The following is a 16,134-nucleotide window of genomic DNA, read 5'->3' as shown; positions in this document are numbered from 1 at the left end:
CACCCCCATAACCTCCAGGGCCATCCCTCGGTATGTCTGGTACCCCTCCTCCGCCAGTCTGGGGCCCTCCCCCGGCGATTGTGGGAGAGCTTCTCCTGCGGAGACACAGAGACGGCATCATTAGCCGCATGCGTGGTTCACAGTGATGGGATGGGGGGGGGGGGGGGGTGGTATGAACGAAGGGGTGGGGTGATGGGAGTGTTGGAGTAATGGGAGTGTTGGGGTGGAGGGAGTGGGGGATGAAGGGTGGGTTGGGGGGGAAGATGGAGGGTTGGAGGAGGCTGAGGGTGGGAAGGTTTCAGAAGGGGGGTGTCAACATGCCCTTGCTGCCCGGTGTAAGTTGTTGACCTTCTTGCTGCACTGGAGGCCAATCGTCCTGGTCACACTGCCCGAGCTGACGGCCGCTGCCACTACATCCCAGGCGGCACCAGCTGCCCTGTGGATCTCCCTCCAGGACCTTGGGGGAACAGGGGAGGTGAATATACATTCGGGTGCCGGAGAGATAATTACAGTGGGCGGTGGGCGATACTCGAATGGGTTTGGTGTTGGTGTTGTCGCTTGCTTCTCCCGGACGGATCTCGCTGCCGTCTCGCGCTCGCCTCCGCTTCTGCCGTTCCTCCCGTCTTCCGTCTTTATTCTCCTCGTTCCCTGCTCCTGGAGATGCCATGCTCGTTATTGCATCCCGTGCCTTCCTTCCGGCTCTTATTTCCCTGCTGTGGTGATTGTAGATCTGAGTAGATGCAATACAACTGAGCAAGCACTAGAGGGAGCACGGGAGAGCTATATATACACAGGGACAGGAAGCGAGGACACACTTCACGGAAGGCAGAACTGGGAGCAGGACACAGGACAGGCAGGCAGCATTTGAGGTAGCCGTAAATTAAGCTCTGAAGAGAGAACTAATTCACAATAAAGCATCTTCTCCACCTTTGAGACTACGAGCTTTATTAAGACACGAGGAACAACACACCTGCCTCCCCCCACCTCCCTGGTTTTCCTCTCTTGTTCCCTATCTCTTCCCTCTCCCCCCCCCCCCCCCCCCCCATGGTCCGCCTTTCTTTCCTCAGAATTAGCTGTGTCCCCCCCCCCCCCCCCCTCTCTCCTCCCTCCTGGTCTATCTCTCCCTCTCCTGCTTTGGCTACTTTCCCCTGATTCTTGGCTACCCGGCTATTCTTCCTCTTGTTCGTTGGCCACAAACAGGTCCCGGAACAGTCGCGTGAAGAATGGCTCCCACGTTCTGTGGAACCCGTCGCCTGACCCTCAATGTTGAATAGCGTAGCCGGCCTCGCTGGGCAGAGCAACGGGAAACTCACGGCAGTTTCCGATCGCTACCACATTTAGAAATCTTCCCGGAGAATCGCGCCCTGAGTGACGACATCCCTATGAGTGAATAAAAGAAGCGCGTATGGGCAGCACGGTGGCAGAGTGGGTTAGCCCTGCTGCCTCACGGCGCTGAGATCCCAGGTTCGATCCCGGCTCTGGGTCACTGTCCGTGTGGAGTTTGCACATTCTCCCCGTGTCTGCGTGGGTCTCACCTTCACAACCCAAAGATGTGCAGGTTAGGTGGATTGGCCAGGCTAAATTGCCCCTCAATTGGGAAAAAATGAATTGGCTACTCTAAATTTAAAAAAAAAGAAATGTATAAAGTGGCATTCAAATGATTTTCCTCCAATGTACTTTTTCAATGGATATTTAACAATTTGTCAATGTGAAAACCCCATTCAGTCGTCTCAACAGTTACCTGCAACACCTGTTGCTACTATAGGTGTGTTTGAGATTAACATCTGTAATGTTCAATGAGCCTTCTATCCATCCCTCTCCCCAACTCCCTCAGCAAATCTCCCCTCACCCCCTTCCATACGTGTCCCCACCCCTCCCCGTGCATACATTCCCTTTCCCTCACCCCTTCCTCTCTGCATATCCCCCACACCCTCCACACATCTCCCCACCCCCCGTCTACCTTCACATCTCTTCCTTTCCTCTTCTCTCCATCCCTTATGACCAACTCTGCCTCTCACCCTCCCCGACTTCTCCACACATCTCTCTCCCACCCTCACCTGTCCCTCCCTATCTCTTTTCACTTGCATCTCCCTCCCTACCCAACTCCCACCCTCCATTTTTCCCTTTCTTCCCTCTCTCCAGCTCCTTTCCTCCTCCCTCCAACCATCTCCCCATCCACCCCTCTCCCACTCCTCTTCCGCACTCTGTAACCCTCGAATTACATCTCCACCTTCCCTCCTTCCCATTCCAACTCCCCCTTCATCTTTCCCTCTCTCCCGTCTTCTTCCCCTCACACTTCCCCTCCTTCTCCCACCCTTCTCCACCTCCCCTTCCCTTCTCCCCTTGCCCCCAGCTCCACTTCTACTCCTCACCCCCTTCCCCTACCTCACCACTGTACTCCTCCTTCTACCCTTCCACCTCCAGCTCTTTCTTTGCCTTCCCCTTCCCTCCCTCTCCCTCCAGCCCTTCCCTCTCCATTCCCCTCGCTCTGCTCCTCTCCCTCCCTCTCTCGCTCTGGCTATCTCCCCTTCTCCCCTCACTCACTCGCCTTCACTCCGCCCCATTGCATTACCTCACCTACCACTCCCCATCCTCCCTCTAACTCCCTCTCCTGGGTCCTGTTGGCCTGTAACTCCATTGGCCTAAGTACTGACGAGGCTGTCCAGTACGGATGCTGTTGGTACATATTAGAAGATGAAAGAGAGGATTCCCTCAAATAATCGAGGGGAACTTGATCTCTTATTAATTAAAAGAAAAAATTTCAAGACATTTCCAAAAGGTTTTTGTTTCGATGAGCAGAGTTCCATGTATGTTCAGCCATCTTGGATTTAATGTTAGGGACAACCCTGTCCCAGATGACAATCTGGGTACTTTTCCAGTGTGCTCGCCTCTGCAATTTGTTGAGGCCATTCCATGCAGCTTTATCACTCCACAAGCATCCTTCAATCATAGAATTTACAATGCAGAGGGAGGCCATTCGGCCCTTCGAGTCTGCACCGGCCCTTGGAAAGAGCACCCTACTCCAGCCCGCGCCTCCACTCTATCCCCGTAACCCAGTAACCCCACCCAACCTTTCGGAAACTAAGGGTGATTTATCATGGCCATTTATCATGGCGGGGGCAGAGGTCACACCTACCAAGAGCTGGCAGCCAATGAGAGGCCAGCAGCTCTTTGACTCAGCAGTGCCACTGGGGAGGCGGTGGCTGTTGCGGGAATTACACACACCAGAGACCCAGGATGGGGAGTGATCCAGGTGACAGATAATGGCGGGGGGGGGGGGGGGGGGGAGGGTTTTTGAGGAGGAGGGGATGTTTAGGGGAGATGGTGCAGTAACAAGGGCAGGGAGGGGGTGGATCCCAATGGGCCTCCCTTTTCAATCAGAAACTGAGTGCCTTTGAAGGAATTACTCCCCAGCAACCCCGCATCACACCACCCCCCCCCCCCCCCCCCCCTGGAGACGACTGATGTGTTGTCTGTGTTGGTCTAACATCGACTGCAATTGGATGCAGTAAAACGAGAAACAGGCTTCCGACACAGGAGATGGTCCAACACTGTTCTATTGAACCTGTTGATTGTTGTACATAATCTGCTGTGGGTTGACACTCTATTAACCTAACTGATAACCTCCTACTGGCTTGACCAGACTAGCTCTCTATCACATGGTGATGATGTTCCTTGGCCTATGCACTGCGACTATCTCCATGGCCGTGTCCTATGAGAGAGGGAGAGCCTTAATGCCCTATGGGCTTTCTAGTGATGGTGTCCTGTCTGGTGATTGGTTGTTCTGTGTCGTGTGTGTTCATTGGTTAGCCTGTGTGTCAATCTCTGCCTGTCTGTATCTCGTGATATACATGAGTGGATATTATGACAACGACAAGCAGCCCACGCAGGTTTACCTGTTGTGCAGATCACGAGGTGACAAGCCCACCCACAGTTGGGTTAATACCAACAGCAGAAGGATATTTCCCTTCAGTGATCACACATTGCTGACTTCAGGCACACAATTGACGATGGGGCGGCAGTGCTGTTGATGGGCCTCCCACACCGGACGTATTTGGGGTGGAGGTGGGAAGGTGGCAGGGTCCTCAACTGCCACCTTCACGCACAATGAAATGCCCTCCTCACACCTCCGAGCACACCACCTGAGAGGGGCAGTGGGTTGTGCCCACCACCTTCTTCAGCAGTATGGAAGGGAAATTAACATTAACCAACTTCTAAGCATGCTGGGAAATGCTTGACCATAGGTCAACAGTGCTTTTGAATGAAAATAAGTAGGTCAGGTAACATAAATGAAATACTGCTGAAATATTCTGGTTTCGACCTTATTATGAAAAGACATTGTCCTCCGAAAGATAACAAAATGTGTACTCGAGTTGTTTTTAGCCAAGAGCAAGAACATACGTAGTACGTATTTCATCTTACGTACTTTCCAAGGTCTACTTAATATAAACATGCCTGTTTACTTCAAGCTGTTATTTCAGACTATAAAACATGCTGTCTTCAATCGAATCTCAGAGCGGTGCACTGGCTTTTGCAGCTGGAACACTCTCTCTCCGCAAATACATTTGTGTAAATAAATTTCCTTAAATCGAACCTCGAGGAATTTGTCTTTATTATGATTTCCACGGCAAGCAGGTATTGGCGAGTAGATTGCAACTCTTCTTCCTCTTGCATCAGTCTGACTGGCTACAAATGACAAGAATTGGTGGCTGGAAGTTCATTCTACCGATGTTCCCAATGCGCATTAATGAGGGGCTCAGAATTCAGCCGAATTTCAGCCCAAGGGAGTGCTCATTGTTGAAAACTGTGATGAGAACCGTGGCTCTGTGGGCCACACCTGTTCTGTGGCAACAGTAGGATTGTATCCTTGACCTATAATCTAGAGGCCTGGGCCTCCTGACCTGAATGTGTGAGGATCAATGCCCACCACAGCAGCTGGATCGATTCTAGCCAGCCCCTCAGTTGTCAAGAATCTGTCTGGCCACCACCTTACCCAAGGGCAGTTAGGGGTGGGCATCAAAGGCTGGTCTTGCTGGGGATGTCCGAGCCCCATGAATGGATTAAAAATAAATACTAAACCTAAAATATTCAGCATCGGTGGAGAGAGTAACAGACTTCAATATTCTTTTTCCCCTTCATTATTTTATGGGATGTGGGCATGATTTCTTACTCCATCCCTAATTTCCCTGAAACTGACGGGCTTATTAGGCCGTCTCAGAGGGGCAGTTAACAGTCAACCACATTGCTGTGGGTCAGGAGTGACATGTAGGCCAGACCGAGTAAGGAGGGCAGATTTCCCTCCCTAGTGAACCAGCTGGGGGGGGGGGGGGGGGGGGGGGGGGGTTCCATAGCAGGTGATGTCCCAGAGTCACTTGAGTGAGGACACGGGAATCCCCACCGAGCAAACATGGAGAAACGGCGGGCTGGATTCTTCATTGCCCGAAGCTGAAATCGGGAACGGCAACAGGGCGGAGAATGGCTCCCGATGCCGAAATCACGGCAGGCGCTGGTTTGACCCCAGGTCGCAATACTCCACCCCCTCCAAATCGGCGTCATCGAGACGTGCGCCACACGCAGTCGCGCCGCCGTTTGAATGTCATTATCGAGCCCACCCGCGATGCTCCGCCTCCGATGGACCGAGTTCCCAATGGCGTGGGCCACGTGTGGTCTCAGCGGTCGTCAACCTGGCATGGCGGCTGCGGAGAGAGAGAGAGGGTGTGCGGACAGCGTCCAGCACGGCCATGCTCCACCGAGAGCCATGCCGCTAGCCAGGGGGCTTCTGCCAGGGCTGGGGGAGTAGTTGGGGGGGGGGGGGGGTGGCCAGGGGGGGGGTTGTGGGATCGGGGTGGGTGGGTACACTGTCCAGTCCCACCGGCGCCATCTTTTCCGGCGCGACCGGTGTGTGTGGTGGGGTGTGGGGGGGGGGGGGGGGGGGGGGGCTGTGGGGGGGGGGGTGGGGGGGGGTGGGGGGGGGGTGGGGGGGGGGAGGCGTACGCAAGGCTGCAGCTTGCCAACCTTGCACATGTCCAGCACGGACCCGCCGATTCTCCCACCGTTTTTCACGCGTTGCACGAGTGTTTCTCTTGGCACCGGTACCAGTACTGTGAAACACCACGGATCCTCCGTTAGCGTCAGCGCTTAGACGCAGGAACGGAGAATACAGCCCAACGTTTTTATCTACAGCTCAATGTATACACAGCCTGGTCGGTCCCTTCTGCTGACCTTTTATACATAGGTCAATAGAGATTCCCCACCTCTAGTGGAGGAGCTCGTACTCGGCAAGGGCCACGGCAAAGATAATCATTCCCACCCATAGCCCCCCCCCACAATGGGATATTACAGTCACCATTACTGAGAGCAGCTTCAGTTCCAGATTAATGAATTGAACTGAATTTGAATTGCACCAGGAGCTACGTTGGGATTCGAAGCCACATGCCCAGAGCATTAGCCTGGGCCTCTGCTTTCCTGGTCGAGTGACGTTACCACAATGCCACTATCTCCCATCAACCCACAGGCCTGTTAATCTAGAATGAGGTCCGCCCTCCAACACCATCATTAATCTGACAGATTTTCCATCGATATTTCTCCAGATTCACAGGGATAGTTTGGAAAGCTTTCAAAAGGCAAATTTCACTGTTACAAAACAATAATATTGAATAATTTAAAAGAACTCCCTGAAAATAATCCTCTCTGTGATATCAGTTATGCCTGTAGGTGGCAGTACAATGGCAGGCTTGAATATCAAAGCTCCCAGCTACCCTGTCACACATTCGCCCAGCCTAGTATCACACACAAGTGAAATATTGTAGTGAGATTATATTGTGAATGAAATTGGCCCGTTTTATTTTTAGCAACTTACTCAAGTGTCCTGGTATCCCTCTTCATCTCATCCCATCAGCATATCCCTCTGTACCTTTGTCTCTCAAATGTTTATCCAACTTCCTTTTAGGTACATCTGTACCATGCAAATAGTCGCTTAGTGGAACAGAACTTGAGTATTGTTGAAAAAAAGGAAACATGCTGTCGAAGCTTTTTGTCTTGCACTCATCAGGAAGGATACAAGAATGGCAAATTTCAAAGGGAGCAACAATTTATGCTGCATGAGGATAAGAATTGACTTGCTCATTAATCAGCACCCTTTTTCATGCCGATTTGTTGTCTTTGATATTTGTTATTCTTGCTTCTCTTCTGATGAGTGCAAAACAAAAAGCTTCAACGGCATGTCCCTTTTTCAGAAATACTATTGACCTCAATCACTATTTGTGGTAGTGACTTACCACATTCTCGTCCACTCTCTGGATAAAGAGGTTTCTTCTGAATTCCCTATTGGACTTATTGGTGACCATCTTATGTTTATGACCCCTAGTTTTGGCTTGTCCCTACAGTAGAAGCATCTTCTCTATGTCTATACCATCAAGCCCTTCCGTAATTTTAAAGGCCTCCAACAAATTCACCCCTCACCTTCCTCTTTGCATGAGCAAAGAGCCTACTCAAACTATCCTGATATTTGTCACCTCTCAGCCCTGGTATCAATCCATTCAATCTGTTTTGAATCTTTCCCAGTCGCCATTTTACAGTATGGGGACCGGAACTAGGCGCAGAACTCCCAAGTGTGGTCTAACCTAGGCTCCATGGAAGTCCAACGTAACTTCATGCTTTTCAATTCTATTCTTTCTGGAAAGGAAAGTGAATGTTTAGTTTGTATAAAATTGCTCTGAATTGTGTCCCCTGGTGAAATTATAAGAGACTTAAAGGGAGATTGCTAAAATCCTTTAAAATCTGAACTGTTGCCCGCTTCAATACCATCGTTGCTTCTAGGGGCTACTGTTAGGTTCTGAACCTATTTTGTGGTTAAATTGCTCAATGACACTGTGAGCTGCAGAATCAGATGAAGAACATTCGGGTAGAGATCTGCGAGAGTCATTGTCACCCATCCCAATCCTAATTTATATCAGGGCTCCCACAACAAACCGGTCAATCCCACTTTCAATGCTCAGAAACCTCCGGAACGAGAAGCCACTCATCGGTTTGGGACTTTCTGGCGTGAATCACTTTATTTATGCTTAAACCTGATTCTGATCCAAAAGCGCAGCAGGCAGAGAAGGAAACAAAGAGACCAGTGAAACACAGAGTAACATTGCACAGCAGAAACCAGCGGAGGAGGTGAGGAAGCGACTTCATTCTGACGAGGTGAGTCGGTGTGATCAGGAATTCGCGTTGCATGACAGGGTGGAAGAAGAAGATTGAATAGTAACCTCGAAAAGGGGATTGGCGAAATACTTGAAAAAGGGTAATTGGTCGGGCTGTTGGGGAAGAGCTGGGGCAGGTGGGACTGACTGGACAGCTCGTGTATAGAGCTGGCATGGGCACGATGGGCCGCATGGCCTTCTTCTATGCTACCTCGCCTAAAGCTAATTCTTATTGAGTTGGTGCAAGTGCCAATTTGCTGCCATTAACTATCGGGTGGCGAACATGTGCTCAAGAGGTGTTGTACAAAGAGATGTAAAAAAATGCTTGGAGTTTATTTTTAAACCGTTACTTTTCTTGTTGATCTCTTGCAGCCCAAGGCTCTGAAGCTGCTGGGAATGGAGGTACATTTACACCCTATCTTTATTCAAGGAGGTCAACTCGGTTTATGGAACAGGGGTTTAGATATTCACCAGTCACCAAAGTACGGATGTCGCCCTCCCAACCTGATCACGGCCAGAGCTGTCGATGCACAAAATATGGCAGCACTAATTTACAATATGTGCGGAACTTGAGGCAAAACAAAACCCCTCATTTGTTTAGTGTCGGGTTTTTGGGGTTAAATGGTGGGACTGCCTCTGCCTATGGTGGGACTCGCCCAACTAAACAATCGAGACGGGCTCAGACATTCACGGCTTCATCCTATTGAGTGGGTTTTTAAGACATCAGCCCAATTCGATCTGTAAAAAATGCACTTTGGGGAGCATTAAAGTCCACACCTGCCCTTTCGATAACCCCAACGAGGAGCAAATTGAGAAATTCATTCCCTTTTGATTTTTTTTTGTTGATTCTTCCAACCCCTGTTCTATAAACTAACCACACATTAGAGATTAGTGGAATGTTCAGCCTGAAAAAGAGGTTTATAACTCAGCACTCTGTTATTAGCAAGTTTAGAGTGTTTTTTTCTGTGTCATGGGACAGACAGGGTACAGCATTGCTTCCTTCTGGGCCCCCTTGATGTCTCCGAACCCTCGCGCCCTCTCTCGATCGTTGTTATTTTATGTTTTGCCCCTCTAAGGCTGTTTCAATGCTATTGATATTTCACTCCCACTGGTGCCGATCCTAAATTGTTTTATTTTTCTTTGTCAATTCGTTCTCGAATCTTGTCAACTGTGTTGTAAAGAACAAAGAAAAGTACAGCACATGATCAGGCCCTTCGGCCCTCCAAGCCTGCGCCGACCATGCTGCCTGTCCAAACTAAAATCTTCCACAGTTCATGGGTCCGTAGCCCTCCATTCCCATCCTATTCATGTATTTGTCAAGATGCCCCTTAAACATCACTATCGTCCCGGCTTCCACCACCTCCTCCGGCAGCGAGTTCCAGGCATCCACTACCCTCTGTGTAAAACACTTGCCTCGTACATCTCCTCTAAACCTTGCCCCTCGCACCTTAAACCTATGCCCCCTAGAAATTGACCCCTCTACCCTGGGAAAAAGTCTCTGACTATCCATCCTGTCTGTGCCCCTCATAATTTTGTAGACCTCTATCAGGTCGCCCCTCAACCTCCGTCGTTCCAGTGAGAACAAACCGAGTTTATTCAACCGCTCCTCATAGCTAGTGCCCCACATACCAGGCAACATCCTGGTAAATTTCTTCTGCACCCTCTCTAAAGCCTCCACATCCTTCTGGTAGTGTGGCGACCAGAATTGAATACTATACTCCAAGTGTGGCCTAACTAAGGTTCTATACAGCTGCAACATGACTTGCCAATTTTTATACTCTAAGCCCCGGCCAATGGAGGCAAGCATGTCGTATGCCTTCTTGACTACCTTCTCCACCTGTGTTGTCCCTTTCAGTGACCTGAGGAACAGGGGTTTAGATATTCTATATACCTGTGGACCTGTACACCTAGATCTCTCTTACTGTTTTATTTTACAACTGCATTGCCTGGAAGAATGCTTTGTTGGTGTTCTGTAGTTTTCACCCAAATGTTTACAATCAGTCTAAACGTATCATTTCTTTAAAATCACTGTTTGGTAGTAAGGTAATTCCCGAATGTCCCAGGAGCCCTTTGTGAAACTGGCACAGAAATTGGGTTATTTTTGAAAGATGAAATTGTGGGAATGTCGGGCAGCTGTTTTCAGATTATACGAATGCTTCCTGTGCCGTGTCCAAGAGTGTGTCTGTTCATTAATAATAGATAACATCACAATAAAGTAGGCTTGCATTAACACTGCAATGAAGTTACTGCGAAAATCCCCTAGTCGCCACACTCTGGCGCCTGTTCGGGTACACTGAGGGAGAATTCTGAATGTCCAAATTGCCTAACAAGCACATCATTCAGGACTTGTGGGAGGAAACCGGAGCACCCGGAGGAAACCCACGCAGACACGGGGAGAACGTGCAGACTCCCCGCAGACAGTGACCCAAGCCGGGAATCAAACCTGGGACCCTGGAGCTGTGAAGCGACTGTGCTAACCACTGTGCTACCGTGCAGCCCACGGTGTGCGGTTCTAAATAGCACCAACAGTGTTTGATTCCCGTTCTAGCTGAGAGAGACGTGAAGACCTGCCCCTGAGATTGGAAAACTATGGCAAAGAGCCATTGACAAAGAAACTGCCAAGTTAAATAGCCCAGGATGAAGTCAATGAGCTGAGGACTGCCTACAGGCAGAGAATGCATAACAATGACACACCCTTCATTGTGAATTAATATTTTCCAAATATTGCCAGTGTTGCGTTCATGAAGCCGTAGTTGAATTGTATAATGCAGCACAGTTAGAGTTCCTTAGTCCTCAGATACCCTGCTAGGTAAAGCTCCACACTCCGTGGCAATATATTCTTCAGCACCTCTGCCTAGGCCACGTGGAACTCAAAAAATGTATCAAATCCTGAAAATGGGGTTGCCAAATCTGTCAGCATGTTTCCTGGATTGCATGATTGTTTATCTCCAACCCCCCCCCCCCCCCCCCCCCGCCCCCACACTCTTGCTATTAGGGCACAAGACACCTCAATCCGCATGATGTCTCACCTTGGCACACCTAGCGGGAGATGTACAGATTCTCCCTCACCCGGACTGGATGTTCTTGGCCGTCAGCCATTTAATCCTCCCCACCTTTCTTACCTCATGCTCCTCCCACTTGCCGAGGGCTGGTGCAATGTTGCACCAATCACTTCGACTGGGGAGCAACAGCACTTGTGCGACTAGGGGATGATGCTTGGTAAAGTCCCAATCTTTCCCAAGCTGCCTGGCCGCACAAGTCCACTTGGACAGGTGGGGGGGGGGGGGGGGGGGGGGGGGTGCTGAGTATGTCCCACATCTCGGGGGGGGGGGGGGGGGGGGCTGGGTATGTCCCACATCTCACCATTCAGAGCCGTGAACTCTTGCTGGGATCTCCCACTTCCTCCCTCCGTCCAGACGTCATGCGCCTGGAGGGGTGGCATCCCCTATCGACAGACCAGATGAACATGCTGACACCCTGCCCATCAGCCAAGGTGAGGTACCACGCTGTGCCAGCTGGTGTGCATTATCATCGACTTGGGGACATAAGTGAGAGCTGAGGACACTGTGGGATGTCAATGAGCCAGATTGAAAACCAAGAGTGTGCGGCTGACAATAACTCGGAGGCATTAGTTCCGTCTTAGACAACTCTATCTCATATATATTTACAACCAATAAATAAAAGTGTTCAGAGAAAACAGCGAAAGAACCATTTTTATTTAATGTCCCTAACTTTTCTCATGGGCTTCCCTCCCAGCGGTGTCCCATAGCTTGAGCTTCAATTTTGGGACCCGCCAGAGCATTCCTGGGGGATTGGCAACCCATCCCGGCAATGTGTGAAAACTCAAGCAAGTGTGTAAACTGGGCAGCACGTTAGCACAGTGGTTAGCACTGTTACTTTACAGCTCCAGGCTCCCAGGTTTGATTCCTGGCTTGGGTGACTGTCTGTGCGGAGTCTGCACGTTCTCCCCGTGTCTGCGTGGGTTCCCTCCGGGTGCTCCGGTTTCCTCCCACAAGTATCGAAAGTTAGATGAATTGGACATTCTGAATTCTCCCTCCGTGGACCCGAACAGGCGCCGGAATGTGGCGACTAGGGGATTTTCACATTAACTTCATTGCAGTGTTGATGTAAGCCTACTTGTGACACTAATAAAGATTATTATTAAGCACAGTGAAGAGGGCCTGTGAAGCCATTTTTGCTGGTGAATGTTCCCTTGTTAATTGAACAGGAAGAGCCTCCCATGCGAAGAGGCAGGAAGACAGCCAAGAAGCGGGAGGAAGACGTGGACATTGACTTGGATGACCCGGAGATTAATCACTTCCCCTACCCCTTTCACGAGCTGATGCTGTGGGCTGTCCTGATGAAGCGGCAGAAGATGGCATTGTTCTTCTGGCAACACGGCGAAGAGGCCATGGCCAAGGCGCTCGTCGCTTGCAAGCTCTGCAAATCCATGGCCCACGAGGCCTCTGAAAATGACATGGTGGATGATATCTCACAGGAGCTAAACCATAACTCCAGGTTTGTTGACAGTCACTGTACAGAGCTACAAGGGACGGTAATGCTGGCTGTGTGTGCAAAGCTTCACTTTGACATTTGCTCAATTTTCCAGGTCCCGTGATCCCCTCAGTGTCCAAAAGCCTATCAATCACATGACCCCCTGAGACAGACCACCTGATAAAATTCCAGACCCATTGGAGGGAAAATAAATCTGGGAAATTCCCTCCCAACCTCCGTAGGAAAATCAAAACAGGTTGAAGAGTTCACTCTGTCCCTGCCATTTCCCGGCAGCCGCTGACCTTCCTGCGAAAGCTGATCCTTGACACATCCACAAGGACCTCAACTCTCACTGAATACATCAAAAGGGTTCTTCTCCACACCAACTATTAAAAAATTAATGGCGCATTCACGTTAAATATAATCTTACAAACTATTTTCTTGATTAAAGTACAACATTAAATTGCTGGATGGCTTTTGCTGTATTCTCACCTTCTTGGGACACACAAAGGAACAAGCAGATTAATTTGGTGAACCCTTGCATGGTTCCAGGTTGACAGGAAGCCCCTGGTAGCTAGTCACCCTTTCATGTATGATCCTGGGTGGCGGGGGCTGGTCAGGCTATGATTTCCTTTACCATCCGTACTTCCCTCAGCTTTTCCCAACTACACTGGCCTAGGGAACATGCAACGCAGGGAATAAACCTCCCGCTGCTAGCTCGCTAATGTACTTTAACACCCAGCTCCCCCTCTGCTGGTAGTCAGAGTTAGGCTGGAAGAAGTATTGGCGCTCCTCCTGCTCTTAGTGGCAATAGATACAGGGCCGATGATGGGGGCTGAGGAAGAGTGAAGAGAAATGGCCCCATCCTGGCCAAGGGTATTTTGCAAACGGTGAAGTGTAGGTATTGTGGTTTGTGATACTGAGGCTTGAGGAAGGGTGCAGGAGAGGGCAGTTAAAGCTGTGTTTCGTTTAAAGCACTGTAGTTACCCAGATAGGCTAAAAGAACCGGGACTCTAAACCTTACTGAAGCATAGGATTAGTGGTGACCTGATTCTGCTCCAATTAAATAGGTTAGAGAGGGCAAGAGGCTTCGATTGTAAGGTCAGACTCTAAATTAGATGTTCTTTTCCCTGGAGGGTAGTAAATCTCTGAAGCAGGCTAAAGTCTCGTGCAATGTACACCAATTCACTGATCTCCTTCTAGCGAATGGAATTTCAGACAATTTACAGGGCAGAAGGAGGCCACTCGGACCAGCGAGTCTGCACCGGCCCTTGGAAAGAGCAGCCTATTTAAGCCTCGACCCTACCCCCGCTGCAACCCACTAACCCCATGTAACCTCGCACCAACAAGGCTAGGAATGTTGCATTTTATCTCAAGGGGGCCTGGATACATAGAAGTGGAAGTTTTAATCATTCTACCAAACTCTGATCAAACTCCACTTCGAAGACTACCACATCTTAGAAAGCACATTGACCTTGTAGATTCAAATTACACCAGGATAAATGATGAGGGCAGGTTGCACAGACCTGGCTTCTATTCCCTTAAATATAAAAGAGTAAGATAATAATAATATTATATTATAATAATAATCTTTATTGTTGTCACAAGTAGGCTTACATTAACACTGCAATGAAGTTACTGTGAAAATCCCCTAGTAGCCACACTCCGCCGCCTGTTCGGGTACACAATTCAGAATGTCCAATTCACCTAACAGCACGTCTTTCATGACTTGTGGGAGGAAACCGGAGCACCCGGAGGAAACCCACGCAGACACGGGGAGAACGTGCAGACTCCGCACAGACAGTGACCCAAGCCAGGAATCGAACCCGGGGCCCTGGCGTTGTGAAGCAACAGTGCCAACCACTATACTACCGTGCCACCCTTTGAGGTGTTTACGATGATTAGAGGATTTGATAGGGTAGGATAAAGAGAAACAATTTTCTCTGGTGGGTGGAGTCCAGAATAAGGAAGCAAAACCCTAAAATTTGAGCCAGGACGTTCAGGGGTGACGTCAGGAAGTGCTTCTTCATACAAAGGGGAGTGGAAATCAGCTTAACATGGTCTTGAATGGCGGCGGAACAAGCTTGAGGGGCTGAATGGTCCTAATTTTGTTCCTATTTCATATGTGCAGCACGGTAGCATTGTGGATAGCACAATTGCTTCACAGCTCCAGGGTCCCAGGTTCGATTCCGGCTTGGGTCACTGTCTGTGCGGAGTCTGCACATCCTCCCCGTGTGTGCGTGGGTTTCCTCCGGGTGCTCCGGTTTCCTCCCACAGTCCAAAGATGTGCAGGTTAGGTGGATTGGCCATGATAAATTTAGATTTTTGTTGGGTAAGGGTGTTATAGAACCAAGGCAGGTAGACAGAATTAAGATACAGGTTAGGTATGATGTAACTGAATGGTGGAGAAGGAATTCGAGGGGCTGAATGGCCTGGTATGTCGGTGCAGATGGATGGAGCATTACCCTGCTGCACCTGAGATCGAGTGATTGACCCTCGAAGGGATAAATGTGAAAACCAAGCAGAAAGTAGCTTTGCGTTGAGTGGATTTTGATCAGCTCTCTGAGTGGGTTTAACTGAATGCCGTTCACTGTGTAGGGAGTTTGCTCAGCTCGCTGTCGAGCTCCTGGACCAGTCGTACAAGCAGGAGGAGCAGATGGCCATGAAGCTACTGACATACGAGCTGAAGAACTGGAGTAACTCCACCTGCCTACAGCTGGCGGTGGCTGCAAAGCACCGGGACTTCATCGCTCACACCTGCAGTCAGATGCTCCTCACGGACATGTGGATGGGAAGGCTTCGAATCCGGAAGAACTCCAGTCTGAAGGTTAGTAATGTACCACAGAGCAGGGATATTTTACATTGAGGATTCCACAGCATTTTACAATCCAGAGGTAGACCAGCCGAGCATTGGGGTAACCCAGTCTGAACCTCTGCTGCCTGTATTCTGACTTGGAGCCATGTTCAGCCATCTCCACTCTCCGACCCTGTCCTCGCTGACCGACGTTTGCCAGCAGAACCTCAGTTTTCAAGTTGACTTCATTCATTTCAAATCCTTCCATGGCTTCACCCCTCCCCACCTCTGTCATCTCCTCCATCCTCACAGCGTTCCGAGATCGCTGCACTCCCACAAACCTCACAGTAACTCGAAGCCTACCTGTGACAATAAGCGATTTTCATCATTGTGTATCCCCAACTTGCATCGTTCCACCACTGGCGGCTGTGCCTTTAGTAACTGAGCCCCTGAGCTCTGGAATTCTCCCCGACACCCTTTCCCCACCCCCACCCCTCTACCTCGCCTTTTTACTTTCAGACGCTCAGTAACACCTACCACTTTGACCAGGCTTTTGGTCAGGTGTCCTAATATCTCCTTGTGTGTCTCAGTGTCAAATCCTGCTTGATAATCGCTCCTGTGAAGTGCCTGGGAGATTAGGGGTATTAAATAAACGTA

General features: G+C 49.8%; 1 protein-coding gene across 5 annotated transcripts in view; it reads left to right on the top strand.

The window, feature by feature from the left end:
* Nucleotides 1-16,134, top strand: part of trpm3 (transient receptor potential cation channel, subfamily M, member 3) — a 345,827-nt gene that overhangs the window by 292,082 nt on the left and 37,611 nt on the right. For all 5 annotated transcript variants that reach the window (XM_038804097.1, XM_038804096.1, XM_038804098.1 and 2 more), the window contains 3 exons: nucleotides 8,562-8,591; nucleotides 12,418-12,707; nucleotides 15,282-15,510. In XM_038804097.1, the coding sequence (XP_038660025.1) occupies nucleotides 8,562-8,591; nucleotides 12,418-12,707; nucleotides 15,282-15,510 (549 nt within the window). The remainder of the gene's footprint in view (nucleotides 1-8,561; nucleotides 8,592-12,417; nucleotides 12,708-15,281; nucleotides 15,511-16,134) is intronic.

The sequence above is a fragment of the Scyliorhinus canicula genome, chromosome 8, assembly GCF_902713615.1.
Source record: "Scyliorhinus canicula chromosome 8, sScyCan1.1, whole genome shotgun sequence".
In the NCBI taxonomy this organism is placed as follows: domain Eukaryota; kingdom Metazoa; phylum Chordata; class Chondrichthyes; order Carcharhiniformes; family Scyliorhinidae; genus Scyliorhinus; species Scyliorhinus canicula.
This window is presented reverse-complemented; position numbering and strand designations above follow the sequence as displayed.